General features: G+C 47.8%; 1 protein-coding gene across 1 annotated transcript in view; it reads right to left on the bottom strand.

Annotated features, from left to right (window-relative positions):
- LHFPL2 (LHFPL tetraspan subfamily member 2) overlaps positions 1 to 21,402 on the bottom strand; it is a 406,613-nt gene that overhangs the window by 39,081 nt on the left and 346,130 nt on the right. Inside the window, exon 6 of the mRNA XM_086960742.1 lies at positions 19,462 to 20,176. Within this exon, the coding sequence (XP_086816868.1) occupies positions 19,462 to 19,894 (433 nt within the window). The 5' untranslated portion in view covers positions 19,895 to 20,176. The remainder of the gene's footprint in view (positions 1 to 19,461; positions 20,177 to 21,402) is intronic.

Genomic DNA, 21,402 nt, shown 5'->3' with positions numbered 1-21,402 from the left:
AGACCGGTTATTGTATAGTACGGTATTGCCTTTTATTGTACAGTACGGTATGGGCTGGGATTGTATAGTATGGCACTGCATGTAATGGCCTGTGATTATATGGTATGGCAGGTTATTACGCATCGTTTGTATAGTTTGTCATAGTACAGCATGCTATGGTGGTGGGGTGGGGCCTAAGAGGTTTATGGGAGCTCCCGGGGGAGCTTTCACAACCGGTCCTAAACTGGCGTGAACCTACGGCCCGGCAACTGGGGGTGCCCAGTAGAGATTGGTACTGCACAGCAGACCCTCCTGGCTCTTGCGAAGCCCTGGCAAGGGATTCCCCTGATTCGCTGCACCATTTGATCCTGATGGGGCCTCGCTCAAGATGGCGGCTTCCAGGCCTGGCCTCTTATGCCAAGCAGCCTGAAATTCAGGTGAGCGACGGTGAGAGAATGGAGCGGGGACTCTCGTGCACATTGGACAAGGACCCTGACATTGATGGGGACAGCAGACCCCAAGTGGATATTGGAAGGGGCCCACAGTGTCGGTGCTACAAAGAGGATCATAGGACCGGACGCCCATACTGCTGAGTGCGCGCTCTGCGGTCCTTGAAGGAGCAGCCCTTGCGGTGACCAGGGAGGAGGTGCACAGCTGATGGTGGCAGGGACCCCAGGATCAGCCACTGGAGGGGCGCTGAGGCCTGGGGGTGCGACAGCCCTTGGCGCCTGGAGGTGCAGGTTGGGATAGCCCTCCCCCACTCCCTAGTGCATATAACTCTGATCTCTTAGGGCCTATTACCTATGGCATTGCACAGATTGCACCCCCCTGAACTATACTGTGCCACTGGGGTAGCGGCAGGTGGCCAGTGGGTTGGGGCCTCCCTCTGTTGCTGGACTAAAGTGCCTCACAAGCCCCGGCACCTCGAAAAACGACGCAGGGAGGCATTGTGGAGACTGCCCTAGCTGCTAGACCATTACTGGGCAGGGACGACTGTTAACTGGCAATCTGGTTATTCCGAGAGCTAGCGAGCACAATCTCTGCACTATTACCACCCTATGCGCTGGTGCTGCCTGTGGCCCCCACCTCTATTGTGCATTCTGCGGCAAAGGAGGCCTGATACCCCCCTATTGTACTGGGAGGTGACTGATGGTCTTGCGTGGAGTGGGGGATCATGTGGGACTCTGGTGGGGTTCCGCTGCCTAACTATAGGAGGGCTGCCAGTGTTCCTACTGCTGGACAGCGCCCTGTGGTGTTCTTTCATTTCACTCTCCTAATGCCATGCCGTGTCATAACCAATGGAAGGAGGTCTCAGTGCCAGAGACAGGGGCTCCCCTGCACTCAAAGGTGAGAGTGGTGGGATGGTACTGGTCCCGCAGGACAAACTAGATTATATCCTGCTGGCCATTAGAGACTCAAGGAAATTCTGGAACACAAATTTGATACAGTGGTAGTAGATCTCGGCCTGCTCAGGGCGGACCATCATAAGTTCGCTCAGCGCATCACAGCCACTGAACTTGCACTGCAGGAGATGGTCCTAACCACCAGAGAACTGGAGACACAGATGGCAGATGTTCTTGCGAGGGTCAGAGACCTGGTAGCCAGGAGGAGGACTCTGATGATTGGGCTGGCAGAAATAACATCTGAGTGGTAGGAATGCCAAAAAGACAGAGGGAGCAAACATGATTGCTTTCCTCAAGGGCTGGTTTGGCAAGTGGGGGCCCCGGAGGGCCGGTCTCTTTCTGCACCATGGAAAGGATTTGCATATTACTGGCTCACGCATTGCCACCTGAGAGTGCACCTCGTCCTATTGTGGCATGCCTTTTGCACTTCAGAGACCACATCCTTAGGTGTGCCAGAGATCTGGGGGACTTATGTTTTGCAAACAGTAGGGTGATTGTATTTACTGACTTTATCTTGGCAGTCCAAAGGCAGACAGCATCGTTTCTAGAGGGCAAGTGGAAACTCAGACTTGGATATCAAGTACTCTATGCTTTACTCTGCATGCTTGTGAATTGTCACTGCCCAAAGAGCCAGTTTTATTCCGGATCTAGGTGAGGTATAGGATTGTGTTGAGCTGAGCCCGGAGGGGCGGGATGACACAGGACAGCCTCAAGTATGGCCTGGACACAGAGGAGGTGGGGTGGTACTCCCACGGTGGCACAGGTGCAACATGAGAGGTGTAGTGCAGTGGAGGCAGCTGCTAACCACATGACCTCAGTCTTAGAGCAGCACCCACCTGAGCCTGGAGCTACACCAGTAGCTTCAAACACAGGGTCCGAGTCCGATTCCACATTGGACACTGCCTAAAGTGATGACTTACTTCCGGTCACCCCACACACTGACGATGATATCACCTGAGCCTCTGGTTACATTGCTGCACTTGAGAAGAAAATCAGCAGCTATGTTATTTCCTTCTTATATGCTGCTTATATTTATTTATTTATTTATTTTATTTCTTTCGATTTATATAGCGCTATATAACCCCGGGGTCTCTAAGCGCATATGTAGTGTCTGCCTGGTGGACCCTCGCAAAATGGGGGCTGCTATTTCCTTCCTACCGCCTTCCTGCAGGGCTGGATGTGGGTATGTTTTGCTGGGGCTCTCTCCTCTTGTTGGGGACTGTTTCCTACTTCTGGCACTCCATAAGAAGTGTAGGTGTATCCCTGGCCTACTGATTGCTTAGGTTGAGTTTCATAGTGTGGATGTGAGGGTGGGAAGAAGTTGCCTTTCTGTCCTGGGGCGGAGGAGTTGGGATGTTTGTAGTTTTCTTTTTTTTGGGTTGGGGTCTTACGAATGTCTGCTCCCTCTTTGGTCCCCCACTGGTTGTGGAAACAATACTACCCCCACTACGGCAGTGCTTAGGAGGGTGTGGCTGGATGGTGATGCTTGATGAAGAGGGATAATGTTGATGCATACAAAGGGCTATCCTGGAAAGCGAGGGGCTTGAATGATCTGATTAAATGTTACCATGTACAAGCCTACCTACGTAGGTGGGGGGAGTTCATATAGGCCAGCTGCAGGAGACTCACTTAAATACCAAGGAAGGAGCCGCACTCTGCAGGCGCCGACGATGTTAGGGAGTTTACACCACATTCTCAGCCTTTGCTAGGACGCTAATTTGGGTGCAGCAGATTGTCTCTCCAAGTAACTAGCAAAAATGTTGACACTGAGGGACGTTAGCTTTCCTGAGTAAGGAGGCGAGGGGTACTATATACATGTTAAAGAGTAGGGGGGAGAGCACTGATCCTTGGGGACTCCCCTCAAGACTGGTTGCACGTCAGATTCGAAGCATCTGATTTTGATTCTCTGGGAGTGGTTGAGAAGGAATGAGGAGAACCATTTAAGGACCACCTCGTTTAAACTAGCCTTTTCTTCGAGAGCTTTGAGGAGAAGTTTGTGGTCAACTGTATCGAATGCTGCTGATAGGTCTAGGAGAATAAGGAGGCAGCATTGGTCTGAGTCCAGTGATTTGGGAATATCATCAATTATGTTGAGGATAGCGGTTTCAGTGCTACATCCTTTCCTGAAACTCAACTGATAGGAGTCGATGATGTTGATATTGTTAAGGTGTTGAGATAATTGTTGGAGTACGCATCTTTCCAGGATTTTGGAGAGATGAGGAAGGTTGGAGACAGGTCTGAAGTTGTTTAGGTCATTTATGTCAAGGCCTTGTTTTTTCAGCAGTAGGGTGACTTGACCCACTTTCAGCCAGTCTGGAACGATTCCAATTTTTAGGGAGCTGTTAATAATCTTGCACCAGAGTGGAGCAAGGAAGAGTTTCATTTTTTTGGTGAGTTGAGCTGGGAGAGGGTCTAGGGTGTGAGATGAAGGTTTAGAGGTGGAAATAAATTTGACTATCTTTTCTTCTGGAATGGGTTGAAAGAGTGACCATGATTTGATGTTAGGGAGTGGGAGTGCAGCTGGGCACCCTGGCTGGGCTGCTAAGGTGAGGGGAGGAGCATTTGGTATCTAGTGAGCGCTCGATCTTGGAGATCTTGTCATTGAAGAAGGTGGCGAAGTTGTCGCACCGTTCTTTGGAAGCTTGTCCCAGGGACGTATCAGGTTTGGAGGTTTGTTGTCTGATGATCTTGAAGAGCTCCTTGTGCCTGTTTTTTGCGTAATCCAGCGCAGAGCGGAAATATACAGATTTTTTTGTTCTTGATATGACTGTTATATTTCTTCCTGATAGATCTGAGTTGATCGGGGTGGAAGGAAGTGGGCGTGCTCCTCCAACGTCTTTCAGAGGCCCTTAATTGTCTCCTTAGTTCGTTGATGTCCGAGTCAAACCAGGATCGGGACAGGATGGCTCTATTTTTTTTTAAGTTTCAGGGGTGCTAGTTGGTCCAGAAGGGATACCATATTTATGTTGTAAAGGGAGGTGAGGTCATTTGTGGAGAGATCCTAGTCATTGGGTAGGATCAACTTTAGCCTTTCTTCCATGATGTCAAGGGGGATCTGGGTGAGGTTTCTGGACCATTTGGGGGGATCTTGAACAGGAGGCAGGGATAGAGCTTTTTGTTGATGTGGAATAAGATCATGTGGTGATCTGCCAGTCTACTGGAAGAGTGTTGTCAATCGTGATTCCATCCCGGTGGGCAATAATAGCATCCAAGATCGCTCCTTTGTTGTGAGTTTCTTCTAAACAGTATTGGGACAGGTTATTGTCACCAAGGAGAATATTGAGAGATTGAATAGTGTGTTGTTAGCTTCGTTCCAGTGAAGGTTGAAATCACCCAGGATTAGGCAGTTAGTGTCTTTGAGAGCACAGTGGGCAATCAAGTCAGATAAGTGTTCCCCAAATGTGTGGGTGTTACCTGGTGGGTGATAGAGCAGGTGACCAACTAATGTGCTGTTATCGTTCGTTTTGATGTTGACAGTGAGACATTCAAATGAGCTAAACTTGCAGGAGTCCATTACAATGATGTCTATGTCCTTCTTATGGATGATGGCCACGCCTCCACCTCGTTGGTCTTCTCTATCTTTGTTGATGATGGAGGAACCTGGGGGTACCAGCATATCAAAACAGGGAGGGAAAATCTCATTCAGCCACGTCTCCGTGATGAATGCAATATCTAAATCTTGAGAGAGGATGGCTTCTGCTAATTCCGTTGCATGCTTGGGGGCTGATCTACAGTTAATGAGCATGCAGTTAGTGGATAATTTTGTATTGCTCGGGTGCTCTCCTAATGGGGCCCTTGGAATTGAGGCAAAGGAGGGTGGAGGTCTTGTGCTTTTTGTAAGGGGTGGTCTCTTCTGAATCATGTGATCACTTGAATATTAGAATTCAGGGACGCTGAGAGAGGAGAGACATAGTTGGAGGCTAGGTCCGAAGCCCCTTCGTCTGACATAGCTGCTTTTGTTCTGGAAGGTCTTGGTGACTGGTTATCAGCCTCCTTACTAGGAGGGATCTGTACCCTAGATGTGGGGGCTTTGCTTCTTACGGGAGGCTGAAATTGAATCTCAGTGTAATTCCTGGTAAGATTCTGCCACTGGATCTTGTGGGCAGATGAGGGCCTGAGATGTGGGTTTAGAAGGATAGGGTCTGTTTGAGAGGAGGGCCTGGGTGGGGATTGCTGGGGCCTTCGAACTTTGTCTGGGTTGGTTAGGACTTCCTCGAGACCCCTGACTATTATTTCTAGTTGGCTTTCTAGTAGGGTTAGCCGTAGCGCCAAATTCTCCGGGGCTGGGGGCGAGCAGTTTTGGGTCGGGACCTCTTGCGGGGTGGGGAGCGGGGACGAGATGTGAGGCCTAAAGATACGTTGGTCATCCCAGGTGACTCTGCTAGCAGCATTCGGAGGGGGGGACTAATCGAGGGCTCTGTCTCGGTGAGTCTGTGGGCGTGGTAGAGAGGTCAGTAGGTCTAGCCCGTGGGATGGAGGAGTGATGATGAGACAGCCCAGCCCTGCCAGAGCGGGCTGGTTTGATGTTTGTAGATATTGAAGAGGCTTTCTCCATATGGGACTAGGGTCCCGCTTTGTCAAATGGACTTTTTGTCAAATGGACTTTTTAGGTTTTGCCTCGCCAAAAAGATGCGCTCTGCGCATCTTTTTCGCGCAGGCGAAAACCTGATGAGAACTGTAGTGTGCTTTGGGTCGGCCCTCGTCATTCATTGGCTGGCTCCGTAAATGGAGCCTAGCCATTGGATGAGGGGCCTGTCCGTCAATGCCGGACCAGACACGGGGGCGTTCCTGACATTCTTTGGCTTTTGCCGACGTCACGCGACGCCGGGAACGCCCCCGAGTCTGGTCCGGCATTGCCGGCACTTCTGCGTCTCTCCTCCCCCGTTTCCCGCCCCGTGACTGGCCGGCCGGCCAATCCTAGCGCGGCCGGCCGGAAGTGCCCGCCCCCCGCAGCCCGGGGGAAGAAGGAAGACGGCAAGAAGTATGGCGGCGCCCGCGGGGCTCCCGTGGCCTGGAGGGAACCCCGGGAGATGCGGAGGACGTTGCGGTCTGCTTGCTTTTTTTTTGTGCATTTTTTTTTGCCCGTTCCCACCCCCTCTCCCGCTCTCCGTGTCACCGAACCCGTTCCCGCCCCCCCTACCGCTGCCTCGGCTCCCGTTCCCGCCCCCCTACCGCTGCCTCGCTCTCTATGTCTCCCCGGCCCCGTTCCCGCCCCCCTACCTCCCTCGTCAATTCTTGCCTGCATGCTCCTAACGCCCGTACCTCCCTCGTCATTTTTTTTGAATGCATGCTCCTAATCCAGTTTATATTTTCCTGGTTCACACGTTCTCATTGCTGTCGCCTGTACCTCCCTCGTCATTTTTTGCCTGCATGCTCCTAACGCCAGTACCTCCCTCGTCATTTCTTGCCTGCATGCTCCTAACGCCCATACCTCCCTCGTAATTTCTGCATGCTCCTAACCCCGGTACCTCCCTCGTAATTTCTTGCCTGCATGCTCCTAACCCCCAGCTTCTATTATCCTGTTTCACACGTAATATATATGGCTTGAAAAATGGTCAGAGAACCTTCATATTGCTGACTGAAATAGCAATTGTCTCTAGGTGCGTGGTGTTCTGCTAGTTCGCAACATTTCTCCAAACGGCGATTTACCCACTTTTGTAATAAAGACAAATGTTAACATGTTCAAGCTACATTGTCAGTGGGAGTTTGGGAGATGCCGCGCGCGTCCCACCGCCTCCCTTTCCCCCGCGCATGATAGCAGCTCTCAGATGTTGTTCAGTTGTGTGACTCACCTCTCTGGGCACACAGAAGGGAAACTGCAACTGCAGCACATTCCGGCTGAATTTGGGAAACCTGCTTTGATCCTTGGCCGGGACTATCTATCGCCTGCACAATACAAAGTGTTTGCAAACAGCAGGCTGTGTGCTGACACAGGAAGGGCCCAAGTTCCCAATTAAGGCGAACATTGGATAGATCCTGTTTAGTGTGGTTTACCAGTGGCCATTTTTAACAGTTTATACAAATTAGTATCCACTCGGCGGTCCTAAAACCGTCCCACATAAGGTTTGAAAACACACCTTAGAACGATGATAGAGGATATATACGTGTGGAATATATATGTAATATTTTACTCCAAATTCATATTCATATGCATGGTATATACATACACGTTTAAACAACACACTACTTAAAGCAAAGCTAAAAGCGACCTAATTACAAACAGAATTGGTAGACTACCATTTTATTGTTAATGAATGTTCGCGTCCAAATTGTCAGAATATTATAGAATGTACATATATTTGGCACTTCTGAGTTCTGCTGGCAGAGAGGACAATGATTGAATGTGCACGGTGTCTGCATTATTATCACCCAGTCAGCGGAGCGCCCACAGGTGGGCAGTTTGAGTAGCCCGCACTTTCGCCGCACTGAACAAGTCTTTGGTGTTTTTAACCCTGCAGTTTTCACCTGTCCCCTAATGACCCCTAAGCGCCTAGATGCCCGTCAGTCGGAAGGGAACACTATTCAGGATCTTCAGTCCTCGGGGGGGGGGGGGGGGGGGGGGGGGATTTAAAAAGGCAGTGCTTTTGGGTGCCCCCTAAAGTCGCACACAGCACAAGGGAAACACTATCCCTTGTACACTACAGACTCAAGAATTTACACAGAGGTGCAAGAAACCTCTCCTGCCAATTGTTTGCACAAGGCCCCCCCCCCTGCCGAGCCCCGCTTCTCTTCCATACGCCTATCTTGCTTTAATTTCTCCTGTGTTCTCTTCTCCTTCCAGGTTAGTTTCTTTAATGTGTCCCCTCCTCCCAGTTCCCTTCTCTTCATTTCCCCCCTTCTCTCTCGCTTACTCTTAAATTGAACCCCCCCCCCTCTCCCCTCCAGGACCCTTGGAGTAGCTTCTCACACATCCCAGTCAATGAACCTAAACGGGGCAGGAATTTATGGCCAAGCTGCGTAAACACGACAGGAGCCTGGGCTGAGCCGGCGCGGGCCCGTGGTCCGCGAGGCAAATGGGGGCCACAGAGAGGGGGGGGTGGGGCATGTCTAAAATACAAAAATACTTCTCTTCTCTGGGGTAGGAGTATCGTATGGGAAGGGGCGTCTTGGCAGCACCTGGAGAGGATCACATGCGTTCCAGTAGAACTCTGGAGACTCTGCAACGGTGAGGGGTGTCTGTGCTGCACTCTGGATGCTAGGCATGGTGTTTTCTGTGCTTAGGAAGAGAGCGGTAGCCTGCAGAGGCATGTGGGTTGCTGGGTGTACTATCTTCTGTGCTTAGAAACAGAGCTGTTCCATGCAGAGGGATGTAGGACGCTGGGATTAGTATCATCTGCGCTTAGGAAGAGAGCTGCACCATGCAGAGTCACATGAGATGCTGGGCAGAGTCTCCTCTGCGCTTAGGAAGGAAGCGGCAGCCTGCAGAGGCATGTGGGATGCTGGTCATAGTATCTTCTGCGCTTAGGAAGAGAGTGGCAGCATGCAGATCATCGGCATGGTGTTCTCTATGCTTAGGAAGAGCGCGGCATGCCGGGCAGAGGCTGTGCTGGGCGTAGTATCCTCTGTGCTGACAAAAAGAGAGGCAGCATTCACAGAGGAGAGGGACTTCCGGCTAAGAAGACTCACGCAAAGGGGCAGGCTTCCAGGTTACGGGCAGAAAGGCCTGCACCTCATGAGGTGCAGGAAGGGGTGCATTACAGATGGACAACCGAAGGGCTGCAGGGTGAGGTGTAAGGGCAGGTGAACTAGATGCTGGGTAAGGCATTGCAGAATGGGGTGCACAGAGGAGGAGGTAAGGGGATTGTAATGGTGTACAGTGCATTCCGAATGACCGGTTGATGTGGTTGACACAGGCTGGTCATTTAATGGAGCGTTGAGAGATACAGAATGGCCGGTTAGTGGTGTGCTGTGGATGCAGCGTGGCTATTTAATGAGGAGTGGCAATCCAGAATGGCTGAGTAATGGGATTCCAAAAGACAAGGATAACCTACTCCTAGAATACCCATCAGCCCCTTTGTAACTGTCTGATGCGTGTGTATACAGGAGCAAACACATACTTTTAAAGCGCCTTACGAGATTGGTGTGCTTATATTTTACCGAAAATTGACATTACTGAATATTTATAATTATAATTTCACACCAGAGCCGTCGTCTGAACCCAAAAACATGGCTTTTAATACAGCACCGTATGGAGGTCGGGAGTGTAACATTATAAAAAAATAGGTAAATTATAAAATAATCAACATAAGCCGAGGGTAGGACCACAACACAATGCCTTTGTTTACTAGAGACCAGAAAACATGGCTCCACATAGCGCCTTATGGAGGTTGGTGCATTTATTTGACTGAATATTGAAATTCTAATTTCATAAACTGCGACGTGCGCACTTATTGGGATGTATTTGTTTAAATATAACCAGTATTTTCTAAACTCATCTATACGTTGTTGACTTTAGTAACGAAGAAGATTCAGAGTGCAGAGGCAGATTCAGAGTGCAGAGGCAGATTCAGAGTGCAGAGGCAGATTCAGAGTGCCGAGGCAGATTCAGAGTGCAGATTCAGAGTGCAGATTCAGAGTGCAGATTCAGAGTGCAGATTCAGAGTGCAGATTCAGAGTGCAGATTCAGAGTGCAGATTCAGAGTCAGAGTGCAGATTCAGAGTCAGAGTGCAGATTCAGAGTCAGAGTGCAGATTCAGAGTCAGAGTGCAGATTCAGAGTCAGAGTCAGAGTGCAGATTCAGAGTGCAGATTCAGTGGGTGACTCTATGTGTGTGTGGGTGGCTTTGCGTGTGTGGCTCTGTGTGGGTGTAAAATGCAATAGGTCATGCATTTGCGAGCGATTAAGCTATTGGCATTGTAAATGACAAGGCCATTTATTTAACGATTATGCTATTGGCAATGTAAATGACAATGCCATTTATTTATGATTTAAAAAAAAAAAAAACACCCCAAAAAAAATGTCATGAGCAATGCCAATAGCTCTACCTTTAATATTGCCAAGACCATTGCATTGTAAATGCTTGTTTACACTGTCACCCTGCCTCGGAAACACACATTTCTCATTCAGTCCCTTCAACGCTCAGTTGGAAGTTGCCAAACCCCATTTTTGAACTTTAGACACGCAAATATCCGGTTGTATATTATTAGATATGTTGAGTAGCCCATCGAGTCTGTTTGTGTTTTTCCTTTTGCTTTTCATGTTAAAAATGCGAACTCGAGCAGCGGAAACCCCAGAAAAAACGTGAGCAGGCGGACTACTCGCTTGTAAAAAGCTTTCTGAACTTCCTAGTCAACTGCTATTAAACGCGTAAAGTGTATACATGTTGTATGTGGTCGTTTTTAGGTTGTGCAGGCAAAAATGGGGGAAAAATTGGGGTCTGCAGTGCTACACGGTCAGCTCTCCTAGATATCAAGTGTGTATGTTACTGTTTTAAACACATTTTTGGTCTGGCAATAATTGTCAGTATGGAACTAATTAAGTTCTATCAAGCCCTGTGTGTGTTGAGGAGGGCCCCTCAGTTTTAGACATGCTTTTACGGAGGTTTAGGGACCTTGTTGCTTCACTGCTGATTGGGCTCTGAGACGGCCATCCTACCTAGTTGCCTGTTGTGAATGGGTATAAACAATAAACGTCCGATTATGGTGCTGGTTGGACCTATCCCCCCTCAAGAACACAAATAACCTACTGACATTTCCTACCTGAAATAGACCATCTAATTCGGAAAGACCACCCTGTGTCCTTCCTGATTTTATTTTCACCTAGTCACTAATCTCAAACTTATACTCCTTTCTCTCCATGCTCACATTTGTCCCCTTGCCTCCTACACAATTTCAACCTTTCAGCCATGCAGGGACCAATTTAGTACCAGGTAAGCATCACACATCTATTGAAATGGGGGTCGCAGTGTGTAGGGCTTGCAGTGTGTGGGGGGGTCGCAGTGTGTGGGGGGGCTCTGTGTGGGTGTGTGTGGAGGGCTCTGTGCGGGTGTGTGTGGAGGGGAGCTCTGTGTGGGTGTGTGTGTGGGGGGCTCTGTGTGTGTGTGGGGGGGCTCTGTGTGTGTGTGTGTGGGGGCTCTCTGTGGGTGTTTGTGTGTGTCATTTGCGAGAGGTAAAGCTAGTTGCATTGTAAATGACAATGCCATTTATTTATGTTTTAAAAAAACACATAAATAAAAATAATGTCAAGAGCAATGCCAATAGCTCTAACTTTAACAAAGGCAAAACCATTGCATTGTAAATGCTTGTTTGCTCTATGCAAGTCCTGTGGAGCGGATCCGAACAGGACAAAGGATCTCCGGCCAATGTGGAGTGAGGTAGCTGCCAGGGGTGTTTTGCCCTCGTAGTGGAGCCCCTGGCTCACGGGACCTGCAGCAGAACGTTTTATGCTGACAGTCAGACCCGTGGAGTTTTCCATGACATCCCGCTCTGCGCGAATGACATGGTCCTTTATATGGGTGATCTCTGCACAAAACCTTAAAAGTCTCGAGTTTTGGGAAGGCCTCTGCATAAACTGGCTTAAAACTCCCATCTCATGTCCCCCCAGAGCCCCTGGCTCTGAGGGAACATGAGATGGGAGACAACTGCAGTGCAATACTTGAGGACTGAAATTTTAGGGCACGTCCTGACCTCCTTGAAGGCAATGTGGGGGCAACAATTACAACTTTTCGGTTCCTAAGGCCACTAACCCGGGCATGATTTAATGCTTACCTGGTCGGGGATAGAGGTCTAGCAGGCCCATCCTGGGGTTGGGGGTCAGGGAACGGCCCGTACCCTCCGCCAGGAGTTGCATCACCTCAGACCGATAAGAGGCCAAGTGGGAATTGCTCCACAGCATATGGAGGCGAGCGCCGGGATCAGATTCATAGAGCACTCATGATCCAAATGGCGAAAACAAAGATCTAAAATGGAGGTCACGTTGGAGGACACAATGGGCTCAAGGTTGGTGTCACAATGAATCATACAAGCTCCGCCAATGTTGACAACCACCAAAGAATGGAAAAAGGTTTTGTAATCATCACTTCTTGGCCCAGCCACTAGATGGCGGTATAATGTGCAACATGTAAAACGGTAAGAGATTTAGCACTGCAAAATCCCTAATTGGAAGGAAGCACGTCAAACAGAGGCTGGAGGTAGTGAGAACAAGGCTGTAGATTTTGCAATTTAAAGCAAAACTTTATTATATTTGTTGTAATGATGGTGAGTCCGCTAACAACTAACACCACTAGATGCTGCATCAGTCAGGGTTCCTCTTTTCCTGCCGGACATATATGTTTAAACTTTGAAGTAAGGCTTTTCATAGGGCAGAGCCGGTTTCAGTTTGTTGACTTTGCAAAACATGCCAATAACTCCACTAACGTTCAAGATGTTTGCCGTTTCCTCATTTTTTTCGAATTCCACATTCTCAGAAACTCTCGTTTGATGGCGCATAGTACTTTGTAAAACCCTAAAGCAAATGTAATCGTTGCACATTTGACCCCCGAAGTTCAGCTTCATATTTCGATAACAATTGTTGTGACTCGTGTAACATTGCAGGGGTATCCCTGCGTTTCTTGTTCAACATTATGGCCGGAGCTGGTCTTTGTTTAGGGAAACACTTTTCTCAGGACACTGAAAATCTCACAATTAATTACAATTGTGTGTGTTTATTGGGGATTGATTTCAAATTCAGGCTACTTGTGTTCACAGTTTAACTAAGTAGGGCTGGGGAAAGATTGAAGTACAATAATGTCAATGGTGGAAGATTTTTGTGTCAAGAGATAAGCGATTTAAGATGTGTAGAAAAGGCAGAGAGCGGTATGAAGCGATATGTAAAAAAAATTTGTATTAATAATCAACTGATTCCACTGTAAAGGTCAAAGATCTAATGTGATAAATATAATGTCCTTTGAAATGACAAATGTACTGCGGTTGCTACAGTTACACAACTAAGTCAGCTGCACATTGCTATGGCCTGTAGTTTAAAAAAACATTAATTTAATTCGTGTTCTGTGATATTTGTGGCACAATGGAGAGAAGTCAGAGAGCACGGGCTGTGAACTATTAAACCTTCAAAACAAACCATCTTAATCAGGTCCCAACAGTGACCTGGAACGCGCTGCATCATGAACAAACATGCTTCAAACAACATTAATTATCCTGTTTTCTAAAAGTTCACATAGCCCATCGCCCCGTGAAAAAGAAAACAACTCTTTAAATGTTTAAAAATTAAATACTTTGATCTAGCTTTAATCTATGGTGTTCGAGGGTGCGATTAGAGCAGTTTATATTACATCAAAAGTCTGAGCTAGTGATTTCTAACAGACCTACTGCACCAAAAAATAAGAAAATCACTCATATCTAATTTTACACCATCTTTTCAACTTTCTGAAATGTAATTGAGTGACCATAAATAATATAACTTATTATATCCGCATCAACATCACAACATCATTTTATTTGCATTCCTGATGCAGAATTACATATCGGGGGGGGGGGGGGGGGGGGGGGGGGAGCTATTCTGGTTCTCACCAGGGCACACTCTTAACTTGGTGTGCAGACTAAGAAAATGCACCTGTTTACAGAAAAAATGCACTGCCCCAGGCCTAAGTGATAACTTCGACACTTCGTGCCTGCGCTGGGGAGAGCGCATCAGTAAAAGAGAGTCATGATCCTCTTTCCGCTGGAGCAGATTTGGCCTCATTTTTAGTTTTCGTCTGCCAGCAGCGCATGCGCTGTTATTGTGAGGAGTATTGTCTACTATAAAGGGCTTGGAGCCCGCCCATTGCTTACTATTCGCTAGCATCATTGTCACTTTTTGCTGCCTCCTAATTGGTCTACGCAGTCCAAGCATCACTTCCTATTCTTTCTGTGGAGCATGGACCAAGCAGAGATTGATTCACCTAAATTATTATCTGTCCATAGTTCAAGCTGTGACTGAGGTACTATTTATTCTTCTCCTTACCCCCCCCCCCCCTTGTTGGTGCTGTTCTCCCACCTCCCACATTCTCTGTGTTGCTTCTTTCCCTCCAATGCCTCCACCATCGACATCTGAGAGAGTTGTCAGAGAGCTACCTGATTTTCAACTCTGAAATAGCTTTAATTGAAAACTCTGACAGTCTGTTCTGTTAGCTTTTTAGGACAACAAGGTGATTGTTTGTTCAATATTATTTTCTATCATGATTGAGTCCTTACTTAGCACGTCTGTGAAAGCTGTTTGGAAAAGGCTTTCAATATTTGTAGCTCAACAACACTGCCCCCTCCTGGCTCAATCTCCTTTATCACCAACCGATGCGATATATATGTTGCTTCCTTGTCCACTGCCCCCTTCCCATCTCAAATGTATTTATTGTAACCAAACTTTTTCTCGCAGAACCGTTGCACATTCTAACAAGCTCCTGCATCCGATCAATCAACAGATAGGCATGCAACTGTGAAGACACACAGGGTCCACTGCCCCAGTCATCATCCTTGCCTTTTTTGACCCTGTGCGTAAAAGAGACGTAACAAATTATCTGTCTATTTTGTGACACAATTGGAACGACAAACCTTGATCCCAAACCATGTATATTTCTCACGCTCAAACACATCTCACAAAAATCTCAAGGTAAGTCCATCTGCAACATTTATTGCCAGTGAAGGTGACACCCCAATGATGCAGCATGCCATCTATTGTGGATGAAGGGTTTACGTCTTTTCGTTCTTTAACAACACAATTGAAAGAGTATCACGGGATCCAATTAGACCACCTTTGCAGCAACATAGCAATTCTGCACTTTCAGGGGTAAAAAGTCAATATGTCCGTTGATACATACTGGCAGTCTTTTACTAACGTTTTACTTCCTAGATTGTTGTTACCTTTTTATGTGGACCTATGGCAACTTGCATCTAGTGAGGAAACGTGTCGTACATTGCCAATTCATGTTGTGTCACCACTGTTCCATTCATATTATGCCACAGTTGTCTCCAGGAAGAATGGAGGCGTGTTGGTCTGTGGTAGCTGTAATGGAATGTGTGATCATGCAAAAGCAGTGAACTGAGCCAACAGGGCTGGCGAGGGGTTTCCCCGTGCGCTGCAGCACAGGGTGGCCGCTTCCAAGGCTGAGGGGGCAATATAACCAGCCTTGTAGGCACACAGTACTCCGGGCACGATTGTTCTAGTAGAAGAGGGGGCCTATTTTATTCACTTAACCCATCACTTCAGCCTCCTGCAGTTCTGAAGAGTGCAAGCAGTCGTACGTCATTACGTCTATCCACAGAGGGAAGTGGGAGAGAAAAGCGCGGGGCCACGCAGCTGCGTCGGGCCCTGGTCCAAGCGCGCGGACCAGCTGCAAGCACTTGTGTGGCACGAGAAGCAAACACTCCAACCTCGCGGGCCTGGAAAGAACGCATCACGGCTCGCGCAGCTCCCGCAAGCCACTGTTGATGACGGCCGCTGCCATGGCAACAGCTTGGACGAGGCGACCTTTGGACTGCCGTATACATTGAATTATAACAGGTACCGGTTCTTATCTCATTACTGCCACGTATTCCCTTCCATGAGTGATGCACAGAGACTCCCCCAACACCATCCCAGCCACGGCTCAGCAAACACCCCACTAATGAAGCATGAAACTCCGTTCATTTACACTGGATTAAAAAAACTATTGCTTTAAACTCCGAGGACACCCCTGCGCTGAAGCGGAAGAACGAGGAACGCCGCCTCCAGGCAGACTCTGAACTACAAGAGTCATTCCAAGCTAGCTTGTTGCAGCATGCAGATACATTTCGATTAAACAAGACAATTTATTTCTATGCATTTCCATCAGTAAGTGAATGAGCATAATTACTCCATACAAAAATTCCACGAACGTGGCGTTTTCGGGCCTACATTAACAAAAAAATGTGCCATATTTCACATTCCGTCATAAAATACACTCCCTCACCACTTCTAGAGGTACAGAGTTGGTAAAAAAAGAAAAAAACAGAAACAAAGTATGTTTCCCATTCTTGGGCTACAGGCCAACCAGAGACACCATGGTCCTCTCACATGGGACCCACTGGAGTTGAACCAACATAGGTCAATGTAAATTCTGTGAGAAGATGTGCCGCCTACACACCAGCAAAAGCATATTTCCAGTGCTCCAGGCCACGTTGTTGTCAAGTCCGTGCTCTCACATAGGCAGCCCTTTTAAGGTGCTTTAGCAGTGTAGGGGACGATGAACAATCTGGTCCATGTTCACAGCAAGGCAGCAGTGCACACCCAAGTGTAAAGGAAGACTATGCGCTTCGTACACAAATGCACGTAGTCACTGTGCATGGCTGAGTGACAGAACACACAGCGGAGGATAGAGAGAGAGTGTGTCTGTGTTCTTTTCCCGTTAAGCAGGTTATTGTACGAGGTGCAGTGTGTTCTACTCGTCCACACCCCACGCACAAATAGAACCAGATCAGGACGACGGGCGTTCTCTTACATCGCTCCAAAAGTGTGAAACAACTTCCAACTCCACGTCAGAGCCTCGTGCTCTCGCCTTCGATTCCGCAAGAAGCTCAAGGCCTGGCTTTTCAATTAACCAACCTATCATGGGCAGGGCTACCACACACATCTGCTCAGCACCAGGATACCCTCACATGTGATGGTGCACTTTTCAAATACACAACATGGTGAGTCCGATGGGTGGAGCAAATCAGACCCTGAAAATGAGCAGTATTGATTATAGCTCCAAGTCATGAGTGATGCCACTTGTTATATAATCAGTCACGTCCATGATTATTTTACCTGGTTTGTGTCATATTATGCGCCTGCTCATAAGAAGTGCAGGGGTTTTTAGCTTTTAGATCTTTTTAAAGGGCATTCATTGTCTTTTTCATAGCACACATTATCTTGTTTTGTCTTCTAACTTTAGATCTTAACTTTAATAAAGTTCGCCCTGCCATGTATGCAATCAGTTGGTTATGAAAGCTTGCAAACATTTTATTAGATAACCTAATTAAGATATCGGTTTCACTTTTTCTTCAGATGAATATTTACACATACACACACACACTCACAGATGTACAACCAGGGCAAGGGTATCACCTCACACTATCGCAAAGAACCACAAACCCTTTGCACCAATTAATGAATGGCCTATCTCTTGCCCTATCATTGGTCCAAAGTCTCTTAATATCCCTCTTCCATACACACATAGATGTCTTCCTCCCAACACCAACAGTGATAGCGTCTGACCTAAGCATCATTTACTACCCGTCTCTCGCCTTAGGTTCCACGCATTGCCCTTCACACACAGCACCATGGTCCTCCAGATGTTTGCCCTTTTTGGTGCAGGATACGGACCCTTTCAGTGCAGTGGCTCACACCCACAGGTGCAAGGTTTTGCACTGGTGGGTGCAAGGCACTCCCACCAGAACATGACTTCTCCTCTATCGTATAGCCATTATCCCTTTGGAATAGTAAAATCTCCTTCCTGTCAGGTCTCAATACATTCTTCAGTGGATCTGCCACCTTGGGTCTGGTTACGTTTAGTGCATTATGTTAATGAATGCCCTTAGGGAAACCATCTCAAGCCTCTCTAACACAAGGTCTATCCTATTCCATCACTGTACGGTATTGTCCCTACACAGCACTGGTCCTACATCTTTTGAGCAATGCCTCTCCTAGGCGGACTTTTGCCTTTTTGGTGAAGAGGCTGGCACCCTTCAGCACCTGGCACTTGAACATGTGCTTTGCCCACCCAGGGCAACATGCAAAGCTATAAAGAAGCACTTGGTCGCTGTTGGGCAATAGGTTTAAGCAGTGCACAGTGCTCGTTGAGTCTCCCAACCCCTCTTGTGAATCTGTCAATGACTGTCCTCTGGGTGACCACATCTACTCAAGGGCAACTTCTGGCTTCTGTTGATGGCTGAGTGCCACCTGCCCCTCTCCCAGGCTCAGCACAAAGATAAACTGCTCCCCAAGCGTTCCCACCTCACAACTGGTGAAACACTCCTGCTTCTATACGCTTCCACTGTAGCAAGAGCTGCCCGGGACAGACACGGGGACCCTAATTCATTTTTAATTGGAAAAAAAATGCTGATTTAAAAGTTGACAGATCCTGCACTAAAGAATTTAAAGTTTAGACTCAAGAAAAATACAAGCTACAACAAGATTGTACATCCAAGGGAAAACACTGCAACAAACCAAAGAGGGAAGGGCGAAATCCCGAATGGGCATAGATAAACCGGTTAGAGGCAAAATACACTGCTGCAGTGATGGTTGTGCAATGTGGTTAAAATCCTGGCACTGTATACTCAGAATTTCATCATTGTGGGAATGACTGGCAAGAACATAGTTTGCCCCCTACCCTGATGATGGGTTTAGTACTATATGAAAAACAATATTGTGAGAAAAATACCCGTCCACCACAAATTCAGTTTCCTCTTATGAACATAATGCATTCTGGAAAAACCAGCACCTCGCTTAGCTGTGCACGATATGAAAAACGTCTGTGCCATTAATATTAGAGGGGAAAATAAAAGTGTGAATCAATTTTAGGCTCTCACGATTTTAAACCTTGACACACACTAGCGAAAGGTCAAATCCGAAAATCAACACATAAAAATACAACCTGTCTGGTGAACACATGATTTGCCTATTTTCTTTAACAAGAATCATCAGCATGCAGCACCTCTGTTTTCAAAGACGTACAACAGGAAAAGGAATAAAAACACCACACAACTGTGATTTTAGCAGCAAACTAGCTTACTGGAAACAGGCCCAGGTGGCTATGAAACGAGCAATAGAAGCATCCCCTTCCTCCTCACCCGATTGAAAACACCTTGATACACCTGCACCAGACATGTCACATGGAGATGCATACTGTGGATGCCAGAAACCCCCACAAAATCATGTTTCATTCATCATACTTACTTTATAGGAGTAGGATGTAAAATTGCAACACTGGGGACCTTTCTGTCTCATTTCTGAACTTTTATGGGCCTCTGAAGACGAACTCTTCCAACGGAAAACTTTACTCTACGTGGGAGGAAGATATTAGCCCTAACTTAGGTGTCTACCAAACGTACATTTCAGATGCCCTGGGAGAAGAACAGCAGATGATTTTGAACTTTCCCCCTTTCACACCTACCTGCAATGCCTTGTAGAAGCCCACATACATTGAAGATGCTCTTCTTCATGACGCTCTGTACGCACATGGTGAAGACTGACACGAAGGCTACGGCACAAAGAATGAAGATACCAATGGCCAAGAAGATAGCCGTGGCCTGCCAGAAGCCACTTGCAATCTCCCCGAAGGTCTCTGCATAGGGCCCACAGAGCATGTCCCTCCGTGCATACTGCACGCGCGACATCTTAAAGCAGCGACCATAGATGCCAAGGGTCGGGCGGTATGGCTCCTCTGACTCGTCCCCAGTCCTGTTGTCCGTATCCTGGCCGCCTACAGCCTTGGCTTTTCCGATCAGCCAATCCGTGCTCATGAAGGCAATGAGTTCCGCAAAGGCAACCACAATGCTCAGAAGAGTCCACAGCATTGAGCGGCAAGTGACAATGACATGACACATGTTGGGAGACCAGTACTGGTATCCAATGCAGCTAAGTACAGAGATGAAGGGGAAAGTGCAAAATAGGAAGTAATCCTGCTCGTGATATTCCAAGCCTGTATCCTTAAAGCACCAACTCAGCAGGCATTGTGGCCTCCATTCCTTCCCAGAGCTCGCCGCCTGCTTCTCCTTTGCCTGCCAGGTCTGCAGTCTGAGTTTCTGCTTTAGCTCTCATAGTAGCGCATGACGTTGAAGTCTTGGGGGGAGTTTCCAGGGCCTGCCCACAAGCCTGACATCACACTCCTAGAGGAGGGAGAAAAAAAACAGGAGAAATGTGAAATACTAGAAGCAGCAGGGCCCCACCCCTCCCTGTCACTGCTGGAAAGCAGAGTCCTTAGAACGAAACCCGGCTAAAATCAACATGTGAAACTTCCAACGCGGGCCTGTCAAACACAGCTCGCTGTAGACTTCCCAGGCGAGCCTCCGGCCCGCCATCCACCTCCCCGCTCTGCCTGCACCCAGCCACCCACGCCTGTCCACTCCTGCTGCAGACGGTCTGTCCAAGAGCACAGGTCCCGCCAAAAGGCACAACAGAGAAGAGGGCGCCTGATACCTTCTGACAGCTCACCTCCCAGGCTGTCCATGCACATTAAGCAGGGTACAGTACCCGGCACTGTGATACTGCAGTACCCGTAGAACATTAAAACAGCTGACCCATGGCACTGCAGGGCAAGATGCACGCTATTACAGCACTTTTAATGCCACAGGCAAGAGCAAGAGGACTTTAAAAAGAACGACGAGAGCGAGGCACAGCAACTCCATTCTCACCACCACCTGACTTGACAAGGCACGGTTTATTATATTGTCAATTGTAAAGCACGCACAACCGCTGTCATAATATCACAATGCTTGCTTCACTTGTGCGCCCGTTTGTGGCGAGCTCGGCAGGCCATCCATTGAAAGCAGGGACCCATCATTTGATAGTGTGAGCTCATGTGTTGATGCATGCTTGTGTGGTTAGTAGTTTGTTCAGTTTTGAAATGGTTTCTGTGAGATAGTGTGAAACTGAAGTGAGTTAGATCTTAGAAGGCATTTTGTGGTGCTTTGTGTGTGTAAGTGGGCCTCTCGAAGACTGCTTGTTTTTTCTCTAGACCGGGGTAGATTGTACATTGCCGAGCTTGAGGTTTGTGATTTCTATGTGTGCATCGCAATCCAGGTTGCTAGGTCTTATGATGCGATGTGGTTAAGTTTATGTTACCTATGGCTGCGTGTTTCCAGGGTGAATGCTGGTATGATGTGTGATGGTAGAGTTGTTAGCTGTGCTTTAACCACCTTACTTTGGAGCGATGCACTCTGGGTATGCTGTAGAAGTATGACTGTTCGCGGGTGAGATTGCAAAGATTATGTATAGTAGTGGTGGTGTTTGGTACAGCATGATGTTGGAAGCCCAATGCAGTCCAGGTATGCTATACTAGAGGGGTGCAAGAAAGGATTGAGACAATGTGTGGCAAGCCTTGGGCTGGATGGTA

This window comes from Lissotriton vulgaris, chromosome 3_1 (assembly GCF_964263255.1).
Source record: "Lissotriton vulgaris chromosome 3_1, aLisVul1.2, whole genome shotgun sequence".
Classification (NCBI taxonomy): Eukaryota; Metazoa; Chordata; class Amphibia; order Caudata; family Salamandridae; genus Lissotriton; species Lissotriton vulgaris.
The sequence above is the reverse complement of the archived record's forward strand: the minus strand, read 5'-3'. Positions and strand labels throughout refer to the sequence as shown.